The 17,573-nt window shown below is 43.2% G+C and overlaps 1 protein-coding gene across 2 annotated transcripts in view; it reads left to right on the top strand.

Annotated features, from left to right (window-relative positions):
- Positions 1–17,573, top strand: part of fancc (FA complementation group C) — a 38,470-nt gene that overhangs the window by 9,134 nt on the left and 11,763 nt on the right. For both annotated transcript variants that reach the window (XM_084946507.1, XM_084946508.1), the window contains exons 5-10: positions 12,493–12,600; positions 12,699–12,757; positions 13,258–13,422; positions 13,707–13,860; positions 17,091–17,146; positions 17,253–17,352. In XM_084946507.1, the coding sequence (XP_084802633.1) occupies positions 12,493–12,600; positions 12,699–12,757; positions 13,258–13,422; positions 13,707–13,860; positions 17,091–17,146; positions 17,253–17,352 (642 nt within the window). The remainder of the gene's footprint in view (positions 1–12,492; positions 12,601–12,698; positions 12,758–13,257; positions 13,423–13,706; positions 13,861–17,090; positions 17,147–17,252; positions 17,353–17,573) is intronic.

The following is a 17,573-nucleotide window of genomic DNA, read 5'->3' as shown; positions in this document are numbered from 1 at the left end:
TATAAGTTTAGTGATTATCAGTGATAATTGCAGCATATTCACTAAGACCTGGTGACCTGATATATTTTATTGTGAGAATGTCAGAAAAAGACACAAAATATACTACACAAAGGGGAAAAAAGATGGTTCCACTTGAATATGCAGTGAAGATGTAATTCGTGTCTGAAGCCAAAATTCTCAGGTTCACTTCACAAGTTGACTTAATATAGAAACTTGTGGCATGTACTATATGTGTTATAGCTCTACTGTGAGTGGATATCTATCACAAAAAAGGAATCTTGGAAAAAATAGAGACAAAAGGAACTATAAAATTCTGATATTGTACTAGTTGTTTTTATGCCTTTATAACATTTAGACATTTTCCTTCCTATTGCCATCATATTAAAACCTGGTCTGTTTGCTATTCATGTTCTAATTCGTTCTGGACCGAGTTGACATACAGATTATTTGGCTGTTACAGATCATTCTTTTAGCAAATACTCATAAAAGAATCTCTCTTTGACTGCCTTCGGGCTGCTGAAGAGATTTTCAGTCTAATATACTTTTAATAGGAGTTTGATGGCCAGCTCTCTCTTTCCTCTCCAATTGGACATGGATGATGAATGTCGTAGATTGGATCTCTGTTTGCCTAAGCTTTTGTGCCCCAAACTGTAAAACATATTTTGAAAGCAAATCAAAATGGACTGTTTTACTGCCTCTTGTCACCAGAGGAGGATCAGCCTTCATATTATAGTTAGCGGATCCTGCTAACTGTGTGTTCTCAGGGCGCACATACAAAGGAGGGAACGGGAACAGAGGGAAGAAAAGATTCTGTGGTGTTCAACTTTGAGAGGGTTCACACAGATGGCTTATGATAAACAATGTGGAACATTCACATTTTTGCCAGATTATCTGTGTGTTAGTATTCCTTGGATTAATTTCTCATCTAATAAAACATCCTGTTAATTGGAACAGTGTCTTGGAAGCAAACTTTAAATTTTGCCAGATGGTCTTTGACCTGCAAGAGGAGAAGCAGAGTGCATGTGTGCATCGTGGTTGTGTACATAGGTGTACGTGAACTATACTAAGATATGAAGATTAATATTACTTTCTCAAATAACAATAAGACTTGTTTATGATTAGATAGGAGAGATGACCTGTCCTGGGTGTAGCTCATCTCTAGCCTGATGACAGCTGGAGTAGGCCCCAGCTCCCCCATGACTTTGAGCCAGTTTAGATAAGGGGTTAATAAAATGGATAGATGGTGAAGATATAACCGCTCAGTTACAGTTACAACAGTTGTATTGGTCTGAAAGTATTTTTGATTAATCAATAAGTCGACAGAATTGGGCTGAAAGCTTTAACTGAATGTATTTCAATTAATCACTGGATCCATTTTTATGTGTTTTTTTTTTTTTTTTTTTTTTTTTTTTTAAATCTTCTGTGATGGTGAATTGAATATCTTTTGGTGTTTAATGTTAATTTAACAAAACACGGTGTCATTATGTGCTTACAAACCTGTGCAAATGTCTTGAGCCACCCCTCATTTACCATGTTTTGCTTCCAGTGAGCCAGATCTTCTTGAGATGTAGCTCTCAGGCTTTATGAAGGCCTTTCAAAGTTTCTCTTTGGACATAACATGTGTACAGTCCAGTCTTTTTACCTGACCATTTTCAGAGCAACATTTTTTGTTTGTTAAGCCACTTATCACTGGCATATGAGTCATAAAAAAGTATGTAACTTAAAGAATGAACTGGTGCCGTCTACACGAACAGCTAGAAAAACCTATTTATTTATTCATTTATTTACTATCACCCTATCACACAGGCATATCTCAGTGTGTTGTGCAGTGTAAAAAAATCCGATTACACTGGAGGAGTGGAGGACAGAAAGTGGCAGGCCTAAAAAACTTTCTGTAGCAGATGAACAGATGAACTCAGCTAGCAAAGACCTGACACAAAGGACCCCAACTGAAGAGTCTTAGTGGATGGGTGGCTGTCAAGAAGCCATTCTTGAGGTAGTTGAAATCATTGTCATTATGTACGAAGGAGGTCAGGAGAGAGGTTCAGTGGTTTACAGCCATCTGTAAAACATGGTGGAGGCTTTTCCTAGTAAAGTAATATAAATTAGGGGTGGCTACAGATTTTTTCCCATACTGTAAATAAAACCATAAATTAATCTAGAGACAATTTGGTTCGTTTTTCCATTGTATTTTCAAAGTAATGTAATGCTTGTTCATGATGGTTTGGTAGTAGCTGCACTGACAGCCAGTGCTGGGTTCACTGAGGTCATTTCTAGAAAAATGGTGCACATGTATTGTGTACTGTGCAGCACTTGAAAGTACAATAACATAACATAACCACCTCTGTAGCTGCTCCTCATTGTCCTTCTCTTGTCCTCAAAAGGAGCTTCCATTTACCGCAAAAGACAGGAATAACGAGAAGAACAAAAAAACCTTTTCACCGCAACTCGGCCCATCTGGGAGAACAGGGCAGATGTATGGTTTTAGGCCAGAGATGGTCTGTCTCCGTGTCTCTCCCCGTGTCTGTGTTGTGTTGGGCTGACTGTCCTGGAATGCAGAAAGCAGCCTGTTTTCTGTTAGCCCTGTCTGATCTTGCTCCCCAACATTGTTTTCTTGCTGCCTCTGTAATAAGCTGAGTTTCTGGTGCTAAGTGGCACCTAATTTTTTTTTTAAAATTTAATTATTTTTTGTGCATGTTTGTGCATGCACGTTTGAGTATTTGCACGAATGTGTGTTTTGCCTGCCTGCTACTGTGTGTAATGTTAGTAGCCATATATTTCTATTTTTATTATTAAAAAATGGTAGTACTTAAGAGTACTCAGCCTTTTCTCCCATGTGTCTTTGCCTCACCCCTCCCTGTCTGCCTCTTTTCCCCACATCTGAGTGTTCTGACTGGGTTTGAAGAATTCCTGTTATAGCTGTAGGCTATGTCAGATAGTCATTAACTCAATTGGTCTGTTTCTCGACATCCTGTACTTGCAGAGAGACCACACAGTGCTGCACTACCATGGCATGAGCTTTGAGGAGATGACAGATAAGCAGAGCATGAGAGTATAATATTAGAGGGACAGAAGATGAACCGTTTGATATCTTAATCTTTGATGCCCATCTTTAGTGACTCAAACAGAGTGAACCACAGCTTGGCCCTGGAGCCACAGTGGCTACTTCACTTTTAAAACATATTTCTTATTATTGGCTAACACTGGCTCCTTTTATGTGTTTTTATTTGAAGATGAAAGTAGCTTTGTCTCCCTTTGACTTTTCTTTATCTGATTCTTTTTGGGTGTCATTGCCCGATTGACTGAGATTCTCTTTTCCATTTCTTCCTTTTATTTATGAGGAAGAGTTTTTCATCGTTTCATCGTTTGTTTGTTTTCTACTTGATACACAAACAACATCTAAGCGTTAAAGACTGTGACTTTTAAATGGCCACCAACAGACACAAGCATTCTCATGTCAGAATTAATAATTATAGAATTAATAGAAATAACTATGAGTAGGGCTTGCAAGAATACTGGGCATGTAAAATGTATATGCACCTGACACTTTATTAGGTACACCCATTCAGCTACTTATTAACAGAAATATCTCATCAGTTAATCACATATCAACTCGCGATCCATGGTGAGTCAATTAGAGGAGTTACTAATGGAAATGGGGCTCTTGAAGTCTGATGGGCTGGTTTGAGTATTTTAGACACTGCTAATCATCTGGGACTTCCCTGCACAACCATCTGTAGGGTTTAGAGAAAAGGCTTTTTTAAAAAAAAAAAAAAAAAAAAAACTATACAAAAAAACTAGGGACAAGTATCTTGTTGATGTCAGAGGAAAATAACCAGACTGCTTCTATCCAGTAGGAAGGCAACAGCAACTCAACACTTCTTATAACCAATGTGGTCAGAAGAGCATCTCTAAACGCACAACACATTAAACATTGAAGCAGATGAGCAGCAGCAGAAGACTGCACTGGGTGCCACTCCTTTTAGCTAAGAGCAGGAAACACAAGCTGCAGTTCACACTGGCTTGTCAAAACTGAACAGTAGAAGATTGGAAAAACATTGCCTGGTCTGATGAGTCTCAATTTTTGTTTAGAAATTCTGCCTTCTTGAACATGACTGAGTGTACTGTACTCAAATGGCCTCCATTATATCCCAATCTCAGTCCAATAAGTATAATTACAATTAATTACCAAAAGCACTTGGTCATAATTTTCCCTTGAAGTCAAAAGTTAAAATTTAGAATAAAGGAATATAATTAATGTTATTTTGTCTACTTGCTAACACTTTTGTTTGTCTTTTCCTATTATAGCATAAATCATGACCAATGTGTCAACAAAAGGGGAGCTCAGTCTAAAAAAGAAGCAGTGCATTGAAAAGAATCAAAAAGCTAAAACTATATCATAAAAGTTGCTGAATTTAAAAGGGATGTTTCTTGTAAAACTTTTATTTTCAATCTGAGTTGGCTACATGACACAAATGATTTTCTTTCAAAAATCAATGTCTTAAAATGTCCATATACACAAGGTTTATGGGGTCAAAAGTGACACATTTGGCCATTTTGGTGGAAAACTTAAATTGCTCTTGCTTCTTTCCTGTAGCTGTCTTTGTGCCAGGTTTGAGGGCAGTTGCTTCTCTCTTTATTATTTTCTATAATGAGCCTTTTTTGCACTCTTATCCTTCATTTCATCTTCTTTTTTTGTCTTTGCTGTTTTGACCATCTGAGGTTATACTTCAGTCTTTCTTTGGTTTTGGGAGAATTCAGTCATGGCTTAGTAATTGTTAACAGACACCCATCAAAAACAACCCAAGCCTTTGCGTTGTGCATTTTTCTACATCCTCTGTTTTAATTTTAGATTTATGGAGGGATAATTTCTATGGCAGCAATGGCAGTCAATGTCCCCAAAGCCAACTTAGTTGCTTATGACTTTTAAACTGCAGCCATCGCAGTGCATTCCAGTGTCCCTCTGATATTTCTTCTAACCAGCCTCCCTTCCCTCTCATTCCCCAGCCTCACTGTGCCTCCTTACCAAGGGTGGGATAAGATTGATTGGTTTTTTTTATGCACTCAATGTGCAGAGTTTGAGGGCTCTCAGATGGTAGTTATTGGGTTGTTTTTTGCGACTATGTGGAGGGTAAGCATCTTAGCGTGTTGTAGGGCTTGGCCAAAGAAACCACACATCCTCACCAACAACGCTGCAGCATCCCTACATTGGTTTCTGTTTTTCTGCTTCACTTGAGTTCTTTTCTTTATAAATTGTGCTTCAAAGTCTCCTTTTCTCCTTATCTATTGTTAAGCGCACACTGTTTGTAGTTTTAGGGGATTGGTTCTTTGTGGTGTAGATGTTTCTCTGTTTTTACTGCAGCTCTAAAAAGAAATGTGTAGTGAAGATGTGAGGCTTTGGCTGTTTCTGCTGGATCTCACTTTCCAGCTTGCAACAGTATGTCAAATCTGTGGTTGAGTTGAGGGGATTTCTAAAGTTTAAATCAATCTCTAATTTCATGTTATGGATCTTTGGGTTTTCAAGCACTTCTGAAGGAATTCTGAAGAATATTTTTGTCAAAAATTCAGCATATCATTCACAAGACCACTGAATGCTGTGTGGCATCACTTTTGGTTTTTAAATGCCAACACTGAAAGTAAAAACAAGGCAATATGTCTCAACGCTTCTTCTGCTGTGACATATTTATTAAATATTTTGAGAAATCGTACATCTTGGCAGTTTTGCTGCTTTATTGAAAGCGGTTTGAGTTACTCATGTAGCATTGTGCCTTACACTATGAGCATTGTGTTCCCTCCTGTTGTTCCTTGATTACGACCAGCATTTTTTTTTTGAAGACCAGAATCAGCTGAGTTTATTAGTCTAGTTTATCAGTGTATGATGAGGCCCCTTTTAAAAAATTCTCGTAAAACACCAAGGCCCTCTGTAAGAAGGAATGTTCATCTCTGAAGTTGCTCATATGCTGTCCATACAGTCTCACTTACTGGAATACCTTTTCTCCACTCATGTGTTTCAAATGATGTGATGCCAGAGTCATCCTATATTCCAGTAACTAATTAGCTTTGATGCTATGGATCTTAGGGTTTGGAAAATTGTATCAAAGTCTTGTTATATTGTGATGCACGTACAGTCAAAAGAAAAAAAAAATCACTGGACTCTGCAGTCCTGTGAAAAACGAATAGTTATGTCTATAACTTCTGTTCCCTGAAGGAGAGGAACGAGGTACAACACATAAGTATGGAATATCACGCCCTCGCGTGTCCTGGCTGAAGAAACCTTTAATCACGCCTTTAAGGCAGATGACGTGTGATGACACGCGCACGGCCCCGCCTGCACATATAGCCGCTGTCATCACAGTCATCCCTCAGTTTGATAGCCGCTCTTCACCGAGCCAAACTGCTCAGTGGGGCCACCTTGTGTTGTACCTCGTTCCTCTCCTTCAGGGAACAGAAGTTATAGACATAACTATTCGTTCCCTTTCAGTCGATTCACTCGGTACAACACATAAGTATGGGACATATATACACGCCCCACAGAGCAGCCACCGAACCGGAATCGGACCACCACATCCTTAGTGAGTGGTAGACCCAGCAGAAAGGACAGCATGAGCCACCGAAGGGGCTGTAACGTCCAACCGATAAAACCGCACAAAAGTGTGCGTTGATGCCCAACTAGCTGCCGCACAAATATCAGCTACAGGCACCCCTTGAGGTTGCCATCCCCCTGGTGGAATGAGCTCTCACCCCGTGGGGCAAAGCAAGACCACCGGTGCCGTATGCCAGTGAGATAGCTTCTATAATCCAGTGGGACAGCCTCCGTTTGGACAGAGCTCTACCTCTATTCGGATTAGCGAAGCAGACAAACAGCTGGTCACATAAACGCACATTCTGAGTGCGCTCAATGTAGGTGTGTAGCACACGCACTGGACAAAGAGAATGCATCCTCCTCTGCTCCTCAGATGCAAAAGGAGGGGAGCAAAAGCTCAGCAACTCAAACTCCATTGAGCTAGAAGATGCAGGCATGATCTTGGGAAAATAGGCAGCATTTGGACGCAATACGACCTTGTGGCCATCAGAAGAGAACTGTGTGCAGGAGGGATGCACAGAGAGCGCATGAAGGTCACCCACTCGCTTTGCCGAAGCCAAAGCGAGAAGTAATGCAGTCTTATATGAAAGAAATTTCATATCCACAGACTCAATGGGTTCAAACGGGGGGCTACAAAGGGCCTCCAGCACCAAAGACAAGTCCCAAGCAGGGACACTGGACTTAAGCACGGGCCTCAGCCAGCGAACTCCTTTCAGAAAACGTATGGCGAGGGGATGCGCACCTAGTGTCACCCCGTCAAAGCCAATATGACAAGCAGGTATAGCTGCTAAATAAACCTTAATTGTCGAAAATGAAAGGCCCTTATCCAGCAGCTCCTGCAGGAATGTCAAAACATCCACAATAGAGCACTGAAATGGGAGAGTGTGGCGGTCCTGGCACCATTGCTCGAAGGCTCGCCATTTGTAAGCATACAAGCCTCTAGTAGATGAGGCCCTAGCGCTCTGAATTGTCACTATCACACTAGGTGGCAAACCCTTAGCAATCAAGTTTAACCTCTCAGCAGGTAAGCATGAAGGCGCCACAGATCTGGGCGCGGATGAAACACTTCTCCTCCCGCCTGAGAGAGGAGATCCCTGCGGAGAGGAAGCTGCCAAGGACTCGCTGCTAGCAGGCTGATTATCTCTGCATACCATGACCTTGTGGGCCACCAAGGGGCCACTAGAATTAGAGAGAGGGGGAATGCCGACGCACTCTCTCTAGAACTGGAGATATCATTTCCACTGGGGGAAATGCATACAGGAGCACGTTTGGTCATTGGTGCGCTAGCGCGTCCAAGCCCAAGGGTGCATCGTGGTCGATTATGGAGAAGAACAGGGGGCAGTGGAAGCAAAAAGATCTATTTGCGCCTTGCCAAATAGGTCCCAAATCTGAGCCACTATTAAAGGGTGTAACCTCCATTCTCTCACCAGAGGACCCCCCCTGGAGAGAAGGTCCGGCCCCAGGTTCAGGTGGCCCGGGACATGGGTGGCTCTTAGAGACAGAAAATGAACACTGCACCATAACAGCAGAGAGCGAGACAGGAGCAGCCCGGGCTCCCTCCAAGGACTGAGAGCTAGCATGCAAGACGCGGTTACCGGCAGCCTCCTCCGGAGGTGACGCGATGCCCACAAACAGTGAGAGAGAGTCCAGCGTTGAAACGCTCTCATTTTTAACAGTCCAAGTGGCACTACGGCGATCATAGATGCCATCATGCCCAACAAGCTTAATATCGTCTGGAAACGCAGTCTGCGTCCCAACTGAAACTGAGCGAGGCAGCGATGAAACGCGGCCACTCTGTGCTCCGACAAACATGCGCGGCTGGAAAGCGAGCATATTTCCAAACCGAGAAAAGTAATCTGCTGACTCGGGATTAGCGAGCTCTTTTGAAAGTTCACAGAGAACCCCAGTGTCTGAATGTGTGACAGAACCAGCGACAGCTGTGTCTCCGCCTGCTCTCTGGAGCAAGCTACGAGAGCCCAGTCGTCTAGGTAGGCTAACATACTGATGCCTCTCTCTCTGAGGGGCGCTAGCGCTGCCTCGGCACATTTCGTAAAGGTGCGAGGAGCGAGCGACAGCCCGAACGGCAGCACTAGGTATTCGTAGGCTACGCCCTCGAATGCAAACCTCAGAAACTGCCTGTGTTTCGGGTGTATAACCACATGAAAATAAGCATCTGTTAGATCGATTGTTGCAAACCAATCTCCCGGGCCGACCACATTCAAGAGCTGTCTGAGTGTTAGCATCTTGAACCTGTACGTTTGTAGATACGTGTTCAAGACTCGCAGGTCGAGGATGGGACGAAGCCCTCCCCCTTTTTTCGGAACAACAAAATAACGGCTGTACCAACCTTTGTCTGTCTCCGAAGCGGGGACCACTCGTATTGCTCTTTTCTGCAATTGCGCCTTTATTTCCTCTCTGAGTATCATGGCCACCTCGGTGTTGACAGTCGTGTTTACGACTCTTTGGAAATGAGGCAGCTTGACCCGGAACTGCAACCGGTAACCCATGGCAACGGTTTGCAGCGCCACTGAGGGAAGTGAGCAGCCAGCCGGCTGACCTGCAGCACCGTCGACGGGGCGTTGTCGCCCCCCAGTGTGTCTGCAGGGGACTGCATCACCTGCCTGACCTGGCTCATTCTGCCTGCAGGCTGAGCATTTGATTGTTTGAGAATAAACACTCTTTATTGATTGTAACATGTACATTTATACATTTTGTTGGAGGCACCTTTTCTGGGGCACAACAATGAAAAACAGCGGGAACACTCGATGTGGTCACCTGAACATTTAACACACCTGAACAGGGAGTTACCTGAGGCATTTTGTGTGCAGGGGTTTTGTGCTTGGGAGACAGTGTTAGGAAAGTGCAGCGCCTTCTGGGGCTGACAACCTGAACAGAACTTAAGCGGCACCTCTTGTGCGGCAACAGAGGGGTAAAAACAGCGTCTCCCTGCTGCTGGACCCCCTCTCCACTCGAAACCACAGCTAAGAGGGCTGAGGCTTCTTCCTCCTGGGCGTCGGGTCCCGCCGGGGGCCCGAGGGTGGGCCTTTGCTCCAGGCCGAGTGGCGTGGAGCTCGGGCCGGAGGATGTGCTCTCGCTGGCGGCACACCCACTTCAGCAGTGGGCGCCGGTCTCTTGCCAGTCGGCAGAGGAGCGGCGGGCCTGTGAGAGCTAGCTGCGGGCTTGGGCTGACGTCTGGGGATGATGTCGCGCAGAGCTTCCGTCTGCTTCTTCCTCGGATCGAATCTAGTCTGAATGGCTTCAAGTGAATGTCCGAATAACCCAGCCGCAGACACTGGTGCGTCCAGATATACAGCCCTGTCCCTATCCGGGACGTCAGAGAGGGTCAGCCACAGGTGCCTCTGCGCCACTACCGTCGAAGCCATCCCTCTGCCCAGGGAGAGCGCTGCACAGCGAGACACACGGAGGATATAATCTGTGGCGACTCTGACCTCGTTAAGAAGAGGTGCCAGCGGGCTGTCATCAGGAACCAGCGATCCGAGCTCCGTCAGGCACAGTGCCTGGTATGTCTGGAGCATGGTGACAGAGCTCATGGCGCGAGCAGTGCCGGCCTGAGCTCGATAAATCTTCTCCAGCTGCGAAGCAGAGAATCTGCAGTGCTTGGACGGCAGAGTTGCGGGGCCGCCGACACCATGGTTATGGGACGGGGCCAGATAAGCAGCCAGAGACGGCTCCATAGGGGGTGGGTTAGCTAAGCCAGCCCCCTCGGCGCCGTCCAATTCCATGTACTGTCCATAGCCGGGCACAGTGACGCGGGTAGACAGAGGTTTGTCCCATGATGCTGTTAGCTCGCAGAGAAAGTCTGGGAACATGGGAAGGCAGTTTTTGGCCGTTGCGGGCTCCGGTGGGAGGAAAAACCCGCGAACCGCGACGGCTTCTGAGCTGGCGGAGGAGAGGGCCAGTCCACCTGCAGCTTTTTAGCAGCACGGCGAAACAGGGAGAAAAGAGAAGTGTCACCGTGGCCGACCGGCACAGCAGCGGTGGTACATTGGGCCGACAATGAGCTCTCCTGCTCATCCTCCGACCAAACCATGGATGTCCAGGCCGATGTCCAGCACGTCATCATCGTCCTGGGGAGCGCTGGCAGGCTTCAACCCAGGCTGAAGCCCGTCAGCGCTCCTGCAATGTTCCGGCTCGTCATCGGCTAACCCGTCAACATATTCCATGTGGTCAGCCCAGCTAATTGCGGGGACATCGACCGGAAAATCCTCGTCTTCGGACTCGGACGAAGCCGGGGCTCCAGACTCGGAAAGGAGAGGGTCATGCCGTGCGACAGCCGAGCGTCCCAGCACTTTTTCCACAAACGTCACCAGTCTTTCCAGGGTCGAGCGCCGGAGCTGGCGACTAAACGCACAGGCTTCGGGCTCCGTCAACGCTCTCCTAGCGTGGACGATCCCCAGGCAGACAGGGCAGGCATCGTGCTGGTCGCTGTCGTGCAAAGAGAAACCGCATCCCTGAGGACAGGGGCGAACAGAAGATTTCTGCTTTGCTCGCTTCGGTTTGGAGTACATTCCAAAACACAAAGCAAAACGCTGCACGGGAAAACTTGAAATTAGCGCTCCGCGGGCAGCCTACACACCAACTGCGGTGGAGGCTAACACCAACAGGGGCCGTTAAGCTAAGTTCAAGTCGGCAGACAACGGAGCTAACTAGCAGCAGCTAGCTAGCCCAACTCAGCAGAGGTGTTCTCAGCGAGGTGAAGAGCGTAAGAACTGAGGGATGACTGTGATGACAGCGGCTATATGTGCAGGCGGGGCCGTGCGCGTGTCATCACACGTCATCTGCCTTAAAGGCGTGATTAAAGGTTTCTTCAGCCAGGACACGCGAGGGCGTGATATTCCATACTTATGTGTTGTACCGAGTGAATCGACTGAAAGGGAACTAAGTACACCCTTTGATTCATGAGCTTGCAGAACAAGCTTTACCAGCAAAATCTTGAAGTAATCATTTCTCTGGGACTTTATCAGTCTCTCACATCATTGTGGAAGAATTTTGACCCGCTCTTCTTTACAGCATTTCTTTAATTCATTGAGGTTTGTGGGCATTTGTGTATGCACAGCTCTCATGAGATCCCACCATTGCATTTCAATTGGATTGAGGTCTGGGCTTTGACTGGGCCACTGCAAAACCTTGATTCTTTTCTTTTTCAGCCATTCTGTTGTACATTTGTTTCAAGTGTTTTGTCTCATCATCTTGTTCCATCTTGTTCCATTACCCAGTTTGGGCCAAGCTTTAGCTGTTGTACAGACAGCCTGTGATTCTTGAATACTTTGGTATACAGGGGGAATTCATGGTTGACTTGATGCAAGGTGCCCAGGTTCTGTGGCTGCAAAACAAGCCCAGATCACCACCTGTCCATCACTGTATTTCACAGTTAATATAACAGATTTAGGCTGAAATGTGATGTTTTTTTGTTAACATCTTTATTTTTTGTCTCATATACAAAGGACATTGTTCCAGATGGCTTGTGGTTTGTTCAGATGAAATTTTGCAAACCTAAATGGCGCCGTCTTTTTAGAGACATAAGGCTTTCTTCTGGTGACAGTTCTAAACCAGCCATGCTTGTTCAGGCTTTTTGTGATTGTGCTGCCATAAGCTTTAACATTTACATTCTAACTAAGGCTAGTAGAGCCTGAGCTTGAACTCTTACACTTTTGGGAATTTTCCGGAGTATTGAGCAGTGGACTGGCAAGGATGTCCGTTCCCGAGAAGATTCTGTAAACACACATTTGAATGATGCAGACCACCAAACCAAACTTTTATTAGCAGCACCTGATTGCTACTTGCGCTCTTAATTCCTATAGAAGCCATAAGGGTGTTTCTTTTCCACATGGCTGTATGCATACAGTACATATATTTTTCTTCACATTGTGTTTTCTGGCCTTCCACAGAAAGTATTGTGTCAGCTTTCCACAGAAGAAGATGACACTGCAGCACAAGCGTTAATGGAGTGTACGGGTGTACCAGCTAAAGAGTACCACCTTAAAGTCTTGAGAAAGGTATTATTGCTTTGTTTCTGTTGGTATCATTCATTACATACATAGATATTGAATTTAACATGCTTTATATGTAAACTGTGCTTTGACCGGCTTTTCAGAAGGTGGCGCTGCTGCAGGAAAACGTTGGACAAAGCTGCACATTATTTAACAGTCAGAGGTAAATGTGAAAAATAAATAAATAAAATATGTAGACCAGCTGGATAAGTGCCATTCATATTTCATCAGTGGGTTGTTTTGTTTCTTAATGAAAATGTTGTAAAATGGTGAAAAAATTAATCATCATAGTTTATATAAAACCTTCTTGAAACTATCTTTAATAAAGGCTAATAAAAGTATTTATTAGCATTTATATACAGCAGAGAAAATAACAAATCCTCACAGTTTAGATCCAGGGATGGTGATGTAATCAGTCATTTAACATCATATTAGCTAACTCTTTGACTGACTGCTGCCACTCTAGAGGACACTAATAGATAGCTTTTGTCAAAGTTGTTATTATTAGCATGTAGGAGGACTGAAAATAAAACTTGAGCCTGGATGGATTTCTGTCTTTTCTATGATAATAGCAGAGTTGTTTATGTTTAACTTGAGGTAAAGTACTGTGTTTCATTGTTCTGGTAACAGTGACAATAAAGATCTATCTTATCTTCCATGTAGGTGTTCATGTGACAGGATTGTGGATATATCAGAGGCATGCATCCCCATTGTCACTTGTCCCGAGGCATCTTCTCTCATTAGTCTATTGCTACAGCGGCCGGTGGCTTGTGTCACAGAAGTTCTCAGTGAAGACTTTCTGAATGCTTTGACCTCTGCTTACTCAAGGTAGTAAAGTATTAAGGGTTTGAAGCTGAATATTTTATGACCCAGTCCATTATCACATTGTATTTACTGTACTATATTGAACATTTTAATTGTTGTATATTATAGAGCATTATATAGGCAAACAAAGGACGATTTCTTGGCTCATATAGTTGAGATGTAGAAAGGATTTTCCCAAATGTAATCCGGAACTTTATCTGATTGTGATATACATGCATCTACAATATACACAATATTCACAGCTGGGAATATACATCCAGTGATGTAAGTTATTCTTCTTTTCCCAGGCAGGGTTTGGCATTGGAGGAGCAGGCCTTGGTATCTCTGTGGTATCACAGCTTCTACAGCCTGGAAGAAGCAGTCCTCAGTCTGTTGCAGTCTGTTATAACTACAGGGTTAACACCACAGAAGCTAGAGCAACAAGTGGCACAGTCACTGCTGGTGGGTAAACGTTTGTTTTCTAGTTATTTTCTACCTTAACTCTGCAGTGTACAAAACGTCAACCAAAAATACCCATGATTCTTTATCAAAGCCTGAGTTTGAAACCCAGACAATCAGCTATATTGTGAACTTTGAACATTTGAAAATTAGGAGCTGATTTAAAATACATTTGAAACAGTTACATCTAAATCGTACCTGACACGATTGTTGACTAGTCTGCTGGGCTATAGATCAAGTCTCATCTTTTTTCCCCCCATCATTTACATTTTATAGCAACAATTTGGCAATACTATTGTAGTTCATGACAGTCACAGAAGTGCCAAAAAGTTTTAAAAAAGTATATGTGCTGTATCTGAAGAGCCGAACTTATGATGAAATACGAGTATCTAAGGATATTGTTGTTTTATGTTGACGGAGTTGGAGAGAATGTGCAGAATGTTGTCCTGTTGTACTGTGAGATTTTCTGCAGTTTTATTGCTGCATGAATTGGCCTCATTTATTGATATATTGGTGATATACTGCTGCTGTTAAATTAGTTTGTTATGCACAAACTTTGACTCATCTGCCCTGAATTACAGGGGCTCGCATGAGAAATCATTGCACACTCCTTATGTGTTAAGCTGCAGTTTTAGCTGCTTCTACTATAGGCCTTGCTGCAAAATTTTGCTGATTATAATATGCATAATTCTGGGAAACATTCCTTTGCTTTTTTTGGTGACTCTTTATGGACTGTTCTTGCCCGGCTAACACCAGTTGGCTTTGCGCTGCATGGGTCTCACATAATTTGGCAAGCTCTTAACCCCATCTCACATCATTTGGCCTGTGCTACACAGCCTTTACTGTGCTGGGTAAGTACGGAGCTCTCTGTCGCTCGAGTTCTTGGCCACTCCTAAGTTCATATAACTTAAGATCATGTCCAGTCAGAGGTGATTTTGATTTATAGATTGTTATGACTGGTTGATGAAAATGACGTCCTCGTTGCTGCAAAGTGCTCACAAAGTAAAAGCAGTGAGTGGTGTTCTTTTTTTGGGAGGAGGGGCAACAGAGGCTGCTTTTTATCCCACATTTAAAACTTGTTTGCCAAATTAGTGAAGCCTCAGTGAGATGTAAGGACAACAATAATAATTAAGTGTGTCACTGAAACAAAACAATTCAAGAAAGCTGTGGAAAAACACTGAAATTAGATACAACAGTGGCAACCCGAATCTGGATGTGTGTCTAAAGCAGACGTTTTTTACACATTGTTTGTGCCAAACATCTGTACACAACAATAAAATACTTGTGTGCGCGTTATGAATGGCATCCTATTTACCTAGCCCTTTGATTGCACTCCGAGTGGAAGTTATAAATGTCAGTGAAACTCAAGACGGAAACAAAATTTGACCTGTCATCTTGCTCCAGTTAACTTGGATAAAGTTTGTCAGTTGTGTCACTCTTGTTTTCACAGAGTGATGGTCTACTTGAGCTGTGTATATAACAAGGTAGCAAAGCACACTTTCTCAGTTTTAGATAGGGACATGCTTGTTTGCATGCAGTGACACCGCATGCGCAAAAATGTGCGTGTCTGCTAACTTGTGCGTTAGATTCCTGCTTCTTCCTCTTTAGTTTGCAGGGACTGCTTTGATGGAAAGTTTTATAAACAGTTGAACTAACTTTGTATATAAGGGATGTAATTTTTGCCTGTTTATTTCTCTGCTCCGGATTTACAATGGCATGTTTGTATGTTTGGGAACCCCTGGACAGATTATTCATGTATATGTTAATGTCTGTTTGCTAAAGGGGTTGTACTTTACAAGGTGTGCCTCCACTTTTGGTAGAGCTGTACAATCTCTGATTTTCATCACCTTACACACAAATATATACATTCAGATTCGTGTTTCGTGCATGTTGAGTATACAATGTGTAATATTCTGTTGGGATACAAATAATGTGAGACATAAAAGCACACTGCATTGCGTCTCTCCTCAACTCTTTTGCTCACTTGTTTAGACTACATTCAAAAATGGGAACCATGGAATTACTCTTACATTCCTCATTTCGGCTTGTCCCACCCCCCTGTGATCCAGTGAGAAGCGCAGGCCCAATAACAATAAACACTCACTTCCTGGGTCTGACTGCCAAAAACAGAATGTTTGTTGTGTGCTGTAATTGACCCTCCTTGAAGTGTTAGTGGTAAGGTATGGAGGAAGACGCTAAAAAAGTCCCATCTGTTTTTACTAAGGCGGAAACCATGATAGTTCACATGCATGCATGCATGTTGGCATGCAACCCACATAATATGCAGATGTACACTGTTATACATAAACTCTATGGAATTTCATACCCTTGCAAACAGGCTGGTTAATGGTGTCTTCTGAACTGAGAGGAGAGAAAAGAAACACACATGTTAAAACTAAGAATAAAATCACTTTGTTACACGATGTTGTAATTACACCACATAAACACTTGGCGGTGCTGTTTATTTCTGTGAATATAATTGGTCTCATAATTTGGCGCTTTGTGTGGTTAAAAGTCTGCCTAAACTGGTGGAAATGCAATTTAGCGCCCTATTTATATAATCAAGTTCTAACCTATTAGTGTTTTAATTCAAACAGTGAGCTCACAGTGAACGGTGAGCTACATTTTTTTAAAATACTGACACAAGTGGTAGCTCTAAATTGGCTGTGTGTAAATTAAATAAGTTAAAAGGCTTACTCCTATCTGCATCCCTTCTGTATCATTCCACTAGCACATTATTTTGCAGGAATAAAGCCATTTCTCCCCCATAGTGAAGTGCTTGTCCTTATATAAGATGGGTGTTGGGTTGGAGGAGGATAATTAGGGACTAGAAAATATGAACAGTGCAGCTGTTAAATTTTTGCGCTGGGGCGTTTAAGAATGTGTTAAATCCAAAACACATGATGAGTGCATTTAAGGAGGAGATGAGAAAGTAATTGTGTGTGGGGGTGTTTGTGTGTACGTGAAGGAAGGGCTGACAGAGTGGTAAACTGAGTGTTTAATGGGGAGAGAGTGAGAACAAGGATAACTGAGGCTTAAAAGCAGAATGTTTCTGGGTGATTCAACAGTGACACCTTCTGGTCAGTATTCTGGACAAACATTCATAGTGGTTTAATGGGAGCAGGTATTTATTGTCAGTAATTTCTGTATGGATTGGATTGATAGGGTTTTTTTATGTATTTTTTTTTTAGCAGTTGTGAAGTATTAAAAGTTTGTGTGTTTCTGTGTTTCAGCCTAAAGCTTGTGCTCAGCACTGCTCAATATTCTTGGTTGTAAATGACATATTTAGGTGAGTTCTGGCTGAAATGTGTATGTTTGTGTAGAAAGTCAGTATATATTTCTGGTGCTTACTGAATATTACAGTGATATGCTGTTACTGAACGTGTATTTTGCAGGTCCGTCCTTAAGCAAGCTGAAGGAAATGAGTCTGTTAAGACTCTGGTCCAAACCTTTACCAAGTGTTTCCTGAGAGAACTGGCACTGCTGAAGCCTCAGGTCAGCTACAATAAATGCATACATGTTTGTTTCTTGCAGCACTGCAAACAGTCATTTGACTAATAGATTATTTCAGTCTATTCATCTCTAGTTTCTGAAAACATTTTGACAAAGGCTTAGATTCGCAAAGTTGCATCTGAACAAACCACAACACTTGCAACACTGCAACAATGTCCTTTGGACATTTGAGACCAACATTGAGATATTTGGCTATAATGCAC

This window comes from Perissodus microlepis, chromosome 12 (genome assembly GCF_051167445.1).
Source record: "Perissodus microlepis isolate ML-2025 ecotype Zambia chromosome 12, ASM5116744v1, whole genome shotgun sequence".
Lineage (NCBI taxonomy): Eukaryota > Metazoa > Chordata > Actinopteri > Cichliformes > Cichlidae > Perissodus > Perissodus microlepis.
This window is presented reverse-complemented; position numbering and strand designations above follow the sequence as displayed.